This window comes from Galendromus occidentalis, unplaced genomic scaffold (genome assembly GCF_000255335.2).
Source record: "Galendromus occidentalis unplaced genomic scaffold, Mocc_1.1 scf7180000076665, whole genome shotgun sequence".
In the NCBI taxonomy this organism is placed as follows: domain Eukaryota; kingdom Metazoa; phylum Arthropoda; class Arachnida; order Mesostigmata; family Phytoseiidae; genus Galendromus; species Galendromus occidentalis.
Genome location: NW_003804654.1, coordinates 3,666 through 16,996, shown reverse-complemented (window position 1 = coordinate 16,996; position 13,331 = coordinate 3,666). Strand labels below are relative to the sequence as shown.

The 13,331-nt window shown below is 49.5% G+C and overlaps 1 protein-coding gene across 1 annotated transcript in view; it reads right to left on the bottom strand.

Moving 5' to 3' along the window:
- Nucleotides 1–7,383: 7,383 nt before the first annotated feature.
- Nucleotides 7,384–13,331, bottom strand: part of LOC100900389 (uncharacterized) — a 7,920-nt gene continuing 1,972 nt past the window's right edge. The window contains exons 2-3 of the mRNA XM_003739970.2: nucleotides 8,122–12,025; nucleotides 7,384–7,598 (exon numbers count right to left, since the gene is read on the bottom strand). Coding sequence (XP_003740018.2) covers nucleotides 7,384–7,598; nucleotides 8,122–12,025 — 4,119 coding nt within the window. The remainder of the gene's footprint in view (nucleotides 7,599–8,121; nucleotides 12,026–13,331) is intronic.

Sequence of the window (13,331 nt, the reverse complement as noted above, 5' to 3'; positions counted from 1 at the left end):
TCCCGTACCCTCGCTTTTAGTCCATATGTTCTCCCCGCTTTCCCCGTTTCCCGCTTTCCCGTTACCCCGCTTTCCCCGTTTCCCCGCTTTCCCGTTTCCCCGCTTTCCCGTTTCCCCGCTCATTATATCCAATCGTGTATGGAGTGTCTGTTCAATAAGGCGACGCGGCGGTTGGAAGACAGGAGGGAATGCTGAATCCAATTCGTCCGGAACGACGACCGTTCGAGCGGGTGCATATAGACCTTTAAGGCCCTCTTCCGAAGTCGAAAGAGAAATAACATATCATCGTGCTGGTGGACGGTTTGACAAATTACGTATTACTGGAGGCGGTAAAAACAACAAACGCGGCGGCTGTAATCGAGTTCCTGACTCAGACATTTAGAACATATGGAACACCGATGTGGCTAGTGTCAGATTGGGGAACGGCGTTCACGGCGAAATCAACGGAGGAATTTCTGAGCGCGATGGGGGTTCGACATATTCCGATCTCGACCCAGAGGCCACAATCAAAGGGTCAGGTAGAGTGGTTGAACATAGAAGTAGCGAGACTACTACGAACATTAAGCGAGAACCCGAATAAGTCAGATTGGGGGAAACATATTCAGGTGGCACAGATGCACATGAATAGAGCACCAGCGAGGGGGACAGGGGGTCGCCTTTCGAGGCATTACATGGCTATCTTCTGAGATAGATAATTTTTCGGGGTTGGTTTTACAAGAACAAGAGACGGTATGGACGCCGGCAGAGGAAATTCAGAAGGAGATTCGGGAGACGATCATTAGGAATCGAGCGAAATATGCGGAGGATTACGATAAGAAAAGGAAACCACATTGGCGGCGAAATGAGATCGGGGATATCGTATTAGTGAGGCGGCTTCCGTAACTAACGGCGTTACCACCAAAGTTGCAACCAAAGTACAGGGGACCGATGGTGATCACGGAGATTCTACCGAAGGACACATATCGGCTCGCTCAGATGGGGGCCGAAAAGCAATATATATGTACTGCGCACTGTTCCCATCTGAAATGGTACAGAGTGTACGAGGATGAAAGTGACGGGGAGTCTCCGCTTGGCGATGATAATTGAGGTCTCAGCATTTTCAGAGATCAGGAGAAGCTCCGAAACAGGTCGAAGCGTCACGAGTAGGGTGCCAATTTCGTTTGTTGTATGATGTTCCCATTGAAGCTGAATTCTCGAGTTCCTTTACCATGTCGCGGTGGAACAAACTTCTGTGTGGTTATATTAGGGGCGGATGGATCTGCATCCGAATCCATGGAGGTTGAAACTTGCCATTGCATGTTGTTGGGTCCGTCGAGTACTGAATCACTCACTCGACGCCTGAATGACACGAAGTCAATCTGAAGTCTCCGGGACCTTTCCCCTGCGTCCTTATCATCCTTGCTGCTTTCTTCCGAAAGATTGCCAACTCTTCTTGCTGAGTGCCCGGGCATGTCGTCGCCTATGCCACTCTTGCCGCGGAAGGGCTGGTGGAATCTCCTTGTGTTAGATGACTGATGAATCACTATTCATAACAGAGTCACACACTTGAGGTTTAACAGTGCACTTGTACGATCGATAACGTCCACGGGTTGCATCGTGCTGATAACGTAATGGATTATAATTAGGATAGGACCCGCCAGGTATCAGTCGGCTGGACGTTAGATCTGTGAGATACACTGTGAACCTAGAAGATCACGGCATATTGAATTGGAGAGCGATCCGGTTAGGAATCGTGTAGCTCCCTCCCGAGCTCTCCTTCATTAGCAGTATTTATACCCAATGGAAAGCGTTAGCTCACACAGTGCTGATCCGAAGCGGTCAGTCTTCGGATCAGGGTTAGTCCTTGCCACACTTAAGTTACTTCTTTGACTGACGTAAGAAGTCTATCCAGAACAGCCCTGGCCAAGTGGCTGATGGAGTCCCACAAACATGTTACAGCTATCTTATACAAAACTTGTACCTCAACAACTGGAGAAAAATTTGGAAACGAATATCTTCAATTCCTGAGAACAGCCCACAACAGACTTTCGGTGGAGGCTCGGCCATTGAAAATCGGAGACGTGTGTCTTCTAGAGGACACGAACCACAACAGAGCTCTGTGGCCGCTATGTCGAGTAATAGGATTCCCAGAGCACATGAAACCAAAGAAAGCTCGCTCATGCACAGTCAAGACGGCTCGGGTACAAATATTCATCAGACCAATCAAGAAAATATCTATCTATCTATCTATATAAAAACGTATGTCTGTCTGTCTGTTTGTATGTCCGGGGTACCCTATAGACTCGAAAACGGCTGAACCGATCGTCCTGAAAATTCAGGAGCGTGTTCTGGGAGATCTAGCGGTGGTTATAGGGGGGTCAGTTCCCCGATGCGATGAGTCCTTCTACCTTTAAAAAATTATTTGAGTGCTCCACCCACGAAAATTCGAAAACTCGGAAAAAATTTGAAAAATCCGAAATTCGCAAAATTCGCAAACGCCTGAACCGATCGCCGCAAAAATTCAGGGGTGGGTTCCCGGGGCTATCGGGGTTGCCGTCATCATTGGCCTCTGTTTTTCTACTTTCTGCTAATGAATCTCGCAGAAAATTGCTGTAGCCGTGAAGGGTATGGATTTCCCAGGGAACATATGGTATGGAATAAAAGTGGGGGCAGGGGGAAACGGGAAAGCGGGGGAATGAGAAAGTGGGGAACGGGAAAGCGGGAAGCGGGAAAAAGGGGAACGGAAAAGTGGGGAAACGGGAAAGTGAGGAAGACGGGAAAGTGGGGAAACGGGGGAGTGCGGACCGGGACGCGGGGGTCTCGCTCATGGCGCCGCCGGTACTCCCGATGACTGCGCCGGGAAACAACTTCGACGCTGCCCTGCACGGTAGGGGCAGGTTCCGGGAGAACCAGCGTCCCCCGCGGAGTTCCTGTGGGAACAGTCAATCCCCGGGGCCAATGCCGAGCAGTGACACGCAGCATGCATAGATAATCTTCAGCGTGCCACGCGGACGGGACGGCGTACCTGCATAACAATCAAAATTGAGTCAACACAACAAAGAGAAAAAATTATATAAGACCACATTTTGGTGAGAGAGAAAGAACAAAGACTGAACATCACGCTGTGATGAACACCCGGGCTGCGGGAGGAACGTTAAGAGAGGTGGGCGGACAGCCCCGTACGCGAGGCTGCCCGGAAGGGAGCCCGTTCCTCCTCGGTAAGGCCGAGCCTGGCAAGCTTGGCCACGGTCGTCGCGCCGCAACGAAGCCAATGGCCGAGCTCCCGTTCCACTTCTTCGAGGGCTTCCGAATAGAGGCCCATTGGCGAAGTGTTCCATTCGCGGGAGGAGGTATTCATCACTAAAGACGAGAAGCGGTCTCGAGACGCACAGACGAGGCGACGGCGAAGTGAAAGGACGCGCGCTTGAGATCGCCTCCCAGAAAGCAGAGAAAGGAGAGGGCATAATTTGGAAAAAAGGCGCCAACATGATCCATCGACGGTATGGTCTCGGGGGGGAGTGTGACGAACAGCCCCTCGGTGGCAGGTTGCGCAACATGGGGGAAACACATAGAGAGGTTCGCGGCCAGCGATAGCTATGCTAATGTTTTGGTTCGGTCGGTCAAACCGCCTTGTCTCTACACCTCATGCTTAGTTGCGAGCTACTTGATTAATGCCTTCGGGATCGCAGAGTTAAGTCAAACGATATTGTTGTTATTTTGCACCATTATCATGATCAGTTTATAAGGAGACCGAAAGCTCGGGGAACGTCCGCGATAGTATTCGGAAAGAATCGGATCGGTGGATGTCCTCCTGGGTCAAGATCACTTCACGAGGATCGACTTTGCAGACCCACAGTCCTTCAACGATACGTTCGCCTTCAATTCAATTTTCGGCTACGTGTTCGGAGGCTCGCAGCGAGCATCCACTTTCGAATCTCCACTCACTCGCTTCTTTGGATTCGATACCATTCAACCCGCTTCGATTCTACCAGCTAATCAGAACAAGCAGCTCGTCATACCAGAGTCAGATCCACCGAAGGATAAACCCGACGAAAAAGCAGCTCAAACAATGAAGGATCTTCAATTCCTATGGCGATCCGAAGACGTCGGTTTCGACGACGATCTCAGAGAAGAATCACAAGAAGAAGAAGACAGCCTCAACAAGGCACTCATCGACCATTTCAGGGAAACCAGCTTCCGGGACGAAAATGGAAGATACGTCCTCAAACTACCATTCAAGTCGAACATCAGGTCACTAGGTGACTATCAAAATCTCGCCAGATCGCGCCTCCACTCCTTCTTGGAGAAGCTCAAGAAAGATCCAATCAAATTGAAGGCGGTCGATGACGAAGTCAAGGGCTACGTAGAGGCCGGATTCGCAGAGAAAGTTCAACCAAAGAAGACAGGTCAACTGTCCCGCTGTCTAGCCATTCAAGCGGTCTCCGAAGCGAAACCAGATTCCCCTCTGGGGCTGAAAACCAGAGTGGTGAAAGACGCCGGCGCCAGGCGCACCCACGAAGCCGGTCTCAACGACGTCCTCCACTGCGGTATCAACCTACTTCCGGAAATCACGAAAGTCTTACTCAAGTTCCGGCAGTACAAATACGCCTTCACGGCGGACATCGAGAAAGCGTTCCTCTGATTCAGGACCGCCGACAGCGACAAGAAGTTCCTGAGATTTCTCTGGCCCTTGGGCATCAGCGCCAACAGTTCCGCCAGAATCCTGGAGTTCTACGCAGCCAGGCTGGATTTCGGTTTAACCTGCTCACCGTTCCTAGAACTATCGAGGAATCAGATTCCACCTCGAGTCAGCAATGAGGGACTACCCAGATGACGCGCCCTTCCGCGAGGAAATCATGAATCACTTCTACATGGACGACGTCGTATCGGGAAGGTCCACGATCAGTGAAGTAAAACACCGAATCAAGCTCCTATCAGTCATCTCCACGGAGGGCGATTTCCCCCTGAAGAAATGGTCACCGAGCTCCTTGGAAATCGCGAATCCCATCAAGAAAATCTCCCCGATCGAGGATCCATAAATCACTACCGGTCAGCATTCCAGAGAATATTCAACGGGCGGAGGCATCGAATCAGTCGCTGATGGAGGAGAACATCGAGCACGGTGAGCAAGAGGACATTCGAGTCGACGAGTTGACACAACGTTTCGAGGGTCTGAACATGTCGATCCAAGCAGAGGAGACGGAGTCGAAGATCAGACAAACAACAAAGGCGGTCAGGGAGGAATCAAGTGACGATTCTAGAAAAGACGGGGCGCCGAAATCAAGAAGCGAAGGGGTCCGAAATCACCAAAAAGTTGAGGTTACACCGCTGACGGGGAGAGAAGCTCGAGAACGACGAAAAGAGGGTGGAGCAAGAGTTTGGCCGAAGCGAACAGTGCATTTCCGAGGCAAATATACTAAGTAAATGGTTAGGCGGAGAAAGCAAGAAGGAAATTAGGAATAGATAATGAATCAGAGAAAAATATATAGGTGGTAGTGTGCTGGTAGGCAGCAGAAAAGGGACGTCAAAGGACAACTAGAAGGTAGCGACGGCAGAGCGAGCGGGCGATGCTCCCTGAGATCGACGGAAAGAAGACACCCCCAATGGAAAAAGAGGTCGGAAGGCTCGCATCGAACAGAGCAGCGGTCTTTTCAACGTGTGGTGTGCTACGAGGAGGTCGACAATGAGCGTGTGCGCGGACTGCCTGGACAATCGGCATGAGACGGGGACGCCATATTGCTGTGCAAGAAGAAGGACGAGTCGATCGTGCAATGAGGTAGGATACTTTGAGAGAAACTGTCCAGCAAGAGTTTGTTTCCGGTGCGGTGGAACCGGACGCTTGAGAGTCGATTGTCCCAGCCCAAGAGACATGCCGCCGGTGGTTCAGAAGGAACAGCGCGGGGACAGCCGAGAGGAGAATCCGATAATGGTGGTGATCAACCAAGAGGAGTCCAGCGACGACGACGACGGCGACCCGTTTTTCTGGGGAGACCGTCCCGTCGCTGAGGCGGAAAACAGAGGGCCGCCAGCGCAACCAGGGCCGGCAGTTCGACGTCGAGAAGATGAAGCGCCAGGCTCTCAATATTTTTGTTGATGGTTTGCGCTGTGAAGCCGTCCGGTCCCGGGGCCTTGCCGGGCCCTTGCCGGGCCCGAGCGTCTTGATCACCTCAACAACCTCAGATAAGTCTGGAGTCTAAAACCTTGAGCACACTTCGCTCAGAGCATACATGGGCAGGTCCAGTGTCCGATTTGTCCTGTCTACGGACTCGCCGACTCGCCTGCGCAGATTCGCGAAAAACCGATTTACAGAAGGCACTGCATGGAAGTGTCCAAGCTAGCCGTTGTTCTAACGAGAAGTTAAACAAAACTTCACCGGGTCTGTACTATGCGAATCAGCCGAGGCGATTATTCTTGCTGATGATCTAATGCTTACAGCAAGTGAAGGAAAACTGCTCAAGGAATCCATCGGGGAAGTTGAGAAGGCTCTTGAGAATCCTCCTAGATCGAGGGATGATTCAGATTCATCAATCGAAGTATATACAAGAATTACTCGAGCGTTTCGGGATGAAAAATTGCAAAACATCCCCAGTACCCAGAGATGTGACAGCTGAAGCAGCTTATTGAGACGAATATCAAATACCGAGATGTCGTAGGAGCACTTAGTTTTGCATCATGTGCGACTCGAGGCGACATTGCGTTCGCAGTCGGGATCTTGTCGAGATACCTTGACAATCGACCAAGCACTTGTGTAGTGTAGCCATGAAAACTCTCAGGTATCTGTCTTGTAGGGAGCGTAGGAACATGCCGTTAACGTAGCGAAGCGAGATACCGTGCATGTGTCAGGAGAAGTCAGTACTTGAATGGCCGGCGTCCGAGCAAGACGCGTGTGCCCGAGAATAAACCAGTAGCAGAGAATCGAGAACGTATTCGAGTTGTGATACACAGGGAAAACCCCTACTATGGCGAACGCACTCCACAATCGAGGATCTGAGCCTCGAAGGGGGAATGAAGACACAAGCTTTGAGCTTGTTGGATTCACATGGGGTGCGCTGCGCTAAACGATCAGTCTCCCTGAGATGTCCAGTCTAATGGAAAATGTCCTGGAGATGATGAGATGGTGACGAGGGGGGATCGAACCTCCAATCGTCGATGTTTTGGAACTGAGCACTAGGGATTTGAACCCGCAAACGGGACTCCTCGAGGAGCCCTGATGTTACCTCGAGGAGGTGAGCTTGATGATTGTTTTCGGTCAGCGTTCTCTGCCGTTGTCGCCACTTAGGCTTGCTGTGTTTTTCACATCTCTGTGATGCGACCGGCTGATAGAGAATACAGCTGACGCGAAGCGCCAGCCGCCAGCGCTGCGCTGATGGACTTACCTAACTACGCGCGAGCGCACCCCCGTGCTTATATATTGACTTTGATGGCATAATCACAAATCATAATGGGACTGCTCGTCTTGGACGAAAATGGCGGATTGTCCGCGATATTGGCATTTTTATATACACCAGCCGTGAGGGCGCTTCGCGCCCTCGCGGCTTCCGCATGCCGCATGCCGGGTGCGATGCTTTTGAAGCTTGAGCTCTCTAGACGGAACTTCACGATTTTGAGAGTCAAAGACGCTGTGGGGAATCGCGAGACGAAAAACATTATAATAATTAGCAAATCGCTCGTGGTTGAGGTGGATAATCGCTGGTTCAAGGTAGCGGCACCTCGTTAGGACGAATTTCCCAAGCGCAGGAGTCATTCTTCCACATATGTTTCAATGCTCGAATTTCGAATTTCATTTATTTACATAGTGAATTCAAACTTCGGCTTTTGATCAAGAAGATGTTAGGTACACGATGTTTTTGACAAAATTCTTGGGAGCTTTTATACGCAACTGGTTCGGTTGTCTTACTCTTGACAAAGCGACGTAAAGTTGGCCGTGGGAAAAAACGTCTTCATTCAGATAAATGCCTAGTTTGTTGAACGTTTGTCCCTGACTCTTATTGATTGTAATTGCAAATGCCAATTGAAGCGGGAATTGCCGTCTTCTCATTCGAAACGGTAGCCGATTATCACAATAATTATCAATCCTCGGAATCAGTACGAGCTGGCCCTTCCTAGCTCCCGCGACGAATTGACAACTAACGACGAATTTACCTAGCGCTGACACTCGGAATCTGGTACCATTGCATAATCCATTCGATATGTCCAGATTGCGAAGGAGCATAACGATAGCTCCCTTCTTGAGATGGAGTTCATGGGGTGGCATTCCTGGTGGAGTCAAACTATTCAGATACTCAGTAGTGAAATACATCCGATCTTCTTGCGAATCTTCCATGATATCGTCGATACTCCTATATATATTTCCATCGTCGGGATTTCGGAGTGTAATTTTATCGAGGACTAATTTATTCAACGTTGAAACATCTCGATTCTTGGGAGCTAGAATTGCCCTGTCGACGAGATCGCTCATCGCGTCTTCTACGATTGTCCTGCCGAAGATTTCGTCAACGATACGCCCGCTACACAGCATCGCTGGTCCAATGGTAACATTTCCGCGTTCATCGTTCGCATGCCCGTCGCCGACGTCAAGCAAGAACTGATGCCAATCGCTGCCACTGTTTCTCGCTCGCACGTTCTCGGTGAGTTCGTATTTTGAAAAACGAGACCATAGAATTGATTTGATCACGCATGCCTGAATGATTTCCCCGACAGAAGCCCTTTCCACGATGGGCAGTGTTTGCCGGAAGTCACCCCCAAGGACAACCTTTATTCCCCCGAAAGGCTCTTCGTTTTGTCGTATATCTCTTAAGAGAGCGTCGACGGCCTCAAATGCTTGCCTCGGGACCATTGAGATTTCATCCCAGATGAGAAGATCTAACTTGGCTAAATGGGCAGCTTCCTTTTGCTGGCGCTTCATAGAAGAACTTCGATTATTATCGTGGATGTTCAATTTGAAGACCGAATTCACGGTTCGACCGCCAGGGAGGAGATTCGCAGCTATGCCAGTCCATGCAACGCAGAGGACGTTTTTTCGGCGACCCACGAGTAAATTGTAGAGTGTATTGTACAAATAAGTCTTCCCCGATCCTCCAGGTCCGTCAATGAAAAAGTAGGACGTAGAGGACTCATCAGCTGAGAGAATACCATCAACAGCCAATTTTTGAGCTTGATTCAGAGTCGAATACATATGCTCCCCTTGATGCATCAAATGATCGAAATCAACGTCGGATCCGTCATTCAGAGGTCTGCCGCATTCCGGCGGTACGACGAGTGTCTCGAATTGGACATTGAAAGCGGCCAACTTATCAGCAACATCATAGTAAGCCAACGCGACCGCAGCATCATAAGTGCTCCCTCTATGCACGAAATCCTCCACAAAATGAGCGATGAATTCATCCCACAAAGCCTGGATTTGGAAAACTTCGCAAAAGGCGAGCAAACAGGCAAAGAAACTCCGTAGTAGAGCAGGACTTTGGAAAAGAACGGCTTCTTGCAGACTCTTGCGAAAGTACGTGTCATCGCTCAGAAGTCCCGCAGCTTTGGCTGCATCCATGAACGTATTGTGTACTACTCCGTCGACTGTCCTCAAAAATTCATAAGATATGGGAGCTTTCACGTTCAACAAAAGAATCCGAAGGGCATATCTCTCGGAGTCCCGGGGGGAAACAGTGAACATTCGACCTATGACCTTGGAAGCACCTCGTTGCCGAGGCTTCCATCCTAGTTTGGCAGTAAACACGAAATGTTCCGGTAGTTGATGATACAATAAGTCGCGAAGGTTCGGAATGTAACCCTCGTCGTCAGCTGTTCTGAGGAAAATTTCGTTGAGGCGGAAATAGGCTGTCAGAGTTGAGAACGTGGTCTCGGCATTCAGCACAGCCCTTTCTTCTTGACCCTCGACGAACACGAGGTTCCTCTGGTTCGGCAAATGGATGGCTAATCTGTAAATACAGTGGGACTTGTGCTGCAATTCGTGGCCCTGAATTCTGTGCATAGCCTCCGGCGCGCAAACGTATCGCGCATTCAAGTGTAAGCTGATTTCATCGACAGCATCTTCGGTATCTATGGTCAAGAGCGCTCTATCCACACCTTTATAAACATATTTGTACAAATATTTCACCGATGATATCATTCCGCATATTTCGACGTTTATGTGACAATTATACCGCAGCAGAAGGTAGGGATTGTATGGTACAACCCATTCGTCTCCATATGATCTATTGGCGACCGATGCGGAGAATCTATTCCGCCTCCTCAAGAAAGGGTAGCCGTCATGGGTGGAAAACGTTACCTCGCGGAGCTCTTTGGGAAATTTTTTCATACATTCGCCATTCACCGAACACGGTGCTGAAGGGTTAAATCGCGCACAATTCCGATGGATCATGAAATTCTTCACGGCCTCATGAAGTTGCGGTTCTAATTCTGGGTCGGGAATTTCCGCACAGCATATTCGGTCAACATCGTCAGGAGTCCGCGGTTTGTATGTTCCTTCAAGAATAAGGAGTGTATGACAATGAGGCAAACCTCTTTTCTGGAATTCAATCACCATCACGTGGGCCAGGACTTTGCCAAACACTTTTTTTTTCAATATATCATCGAAGATTGCGTCTAATTTGAGCTTGAATACCCTCGCGATCAAGTCTGGACGATGTTCCGCCGATTGGCCAGGGAACAAATTATCGTGGAGTTCGGGCCATTTGGGATTGCACGTGATTGTAATAAACAAATCTGGTTTCCCGAATCTCGCGACGATTGCCATGGCGTCTTGATAGTTCTGTTGCATGTAACGCGCGGAACCAATAAATGAGGAAGGAAGAATTATTCGACGTCCTGGCGGGCCCGACAATTCACTTGCCATGAAGTCCTGGAGACCCTTGTAAGTGTCGGCTCGCAGTTTAGTCTGGTTTTGACGACAGAAATTCAGGCGGTTCTGTTCTAGTTTGACGAAGGAATCAACAGCGAATTGTTGGAAGAGCTTTCCACCGCGAAGAATCGGATTGAATGTATCTCTGATTGAAAGCAGAGAAGAATAATATTGTTTCTGAGTAATTCGTTTGCCATTCACATCCTGCAGAGTCGGGTCCCAGCCATCTTCGCCAGTCGGGAAAAAAAGCGGGTATGTTAAGGGATCGCATCGCTTATCTAAATGTGAAATATTATAAATCTGGCCCTTCTTGTCATGGATTACTATAGAACGAGTTGACGGTACATCTCCATCCTCGCCGACGTAGATGACCGCCACTTCGTTAGCTGTAGGCACGTCATACCTTCTCCCATCCAAACCTCTAGGACGGGCATCATCGAAGACCATTCTCAAGTTCAGTCGGGGGCGATTTTCACAATCAGCAGCACGAAGCTCTGCGTTTTCAACGTCTCGCATCATTGTGAAGGATCTCGCGTAAGGATTACACCCAGCAATCAGTGATCCTAATCGGTCGATTAATTGTGAGCTACACCGTTCGTTCTGAGGCACAGCCATTCTGTGTCTCGTCGCCTCGGACGTATCTAAAATATAGAGCTGACCGTATGAGGGGGGGTTTCCCTCTGCTGGGTGTAAAGATCCGATATTGTGATAGACTTGTCCGTGGAGACGGAAGCAATACGGCCCGCCACCGCGTAGAGACTCAATATTGCCCCCCATGGACGCCATCGCCAGTGATGAATTATAGTGTCGGATATTTGCCAGAAAATTTGCCCTGAGTTCCGAGTCCTGTGGGGTTTCTTCTGTGGGAGCGACGAACAAATCGCGCAATTGTTGAGGGAAATCCAGAAATCTCGGCAGTGTGATTCGACCTATGTTACAGCATGTCGTGAACGTAGTCCGATGACGCAAAATACGCTCCGCGTGGAAGTGTTTCGCCGAACAGTGGGCGCACGACACCGCAAGAGGGCCCAGGAAATGCTTCTGTGGCGAGCGGCAGGTCAAGGCAATGGCATCTACAGGAGTAGCCTCAGATTGATCATGGATATCGTCCGTGGTGGAGTCTGTATCGGTCGCCTGCTGATCGAGAATCGTTCGAGAATCACGTCCTTCGTCGATTTGTGCGGGGGATACGACCTGAGATTCAAGCATTGGTTGGTTTTGAACTTCGCTGGAAGTCGAAGGAAGAACCTCCTTTGGAACGGAGAGTTCTCCATCGATTTGTGTGAGAGGGATGCCCGTTGGTCGGTCTTGAACTGTGGTGAAACTCGCATCAAGGAGTTCACGTGAGGTCGGTTCATCTTGATCAGAACTAACTACGGCGGCACCTGAAGAGTTTCGATGAGGGATCTTGGCGAATTTCTTCTGGCGTTTCCTGTCGGACTGGGGATCGAATGATGACTCTTCTCTCGCAGATGTCCTCCGAAGACGATGGTAGAGCTTATCTCGCGTTCGCTTCTCTTCGGCTCGCCGTCTGGAAGCGGTATCGTCGGCTGAAGCCTCCAATGACGGAGAAACGCACTTTGTAATTGATTCCTTAGGAATGGGCATTTTTGTAAATGCGAGAGAAAACACCTGTACGTAGCACTTGGATAGGGCCAAGAAAGTCGTTGGCTAAGAAAACTCATCTCGTCTTGCCGCGCCGAGGCGACGCCGCTGGGAAGGTGGACTCGGATAGGCCTAAGAAGGTCGTTGGCTCCAAAAACTCATGAAAAACGACGAAATGAATTTATTGATTTATTGAGAATGAATCATAATGCGATGGAAGGTCACATCTCCGGGAACACTAATCGAGCTTTTCTGCCAAAAAATTCATACTTTCGATGTCGATAACTTTGGGCGTGAGCTCGTGAGTCATTCAGAGAAACGAAATCATTCGGTCTCGTGCAAATCGCGCAGTTTCCACAGGTGCCGATGAGGAAACTCAGATAAGAATCCATTGATTCAAACTGCACATCCTTGAGACTCCCGGGTGGTGGGACGACAGACAGTATGAGTAAGTTTCTGCTGTTGTGGAACTTCTTTTCCGCAGGTCTCCTGAGTAGCACCTTAGTGTTGGCGTTCTCTCTACGATGCAGCTTTACGGGAATTATGGTGAGGCTCGCAATCATAGCGTGTTTCTTTTGAATATCTATGAGCTGATTGCAACTCAAAGAATTTTCCGCCTCACTCCAGAGATGGAGCATGATCCTCGAGATTTTCGGAAGGTCTTCAAAGGTTCGCCGCCGGATTTTCGCAGGCGCTTGCGCCTCACGCCTCGCATCTCGTGGATATCTCAAGTTGTAAGCTCTCTGCATTCTGACCGAGTCGAAATCCTACGCTGAAAAATTTGCGAATTTCTACGGAACTACAGAATATTAAGAATGAAGAACAGAAGAAGAATGAAACACACTCCACCTGCGCGATGAAGCGTTGAATGAAGAAGAGAAGGAAATTTAAACAC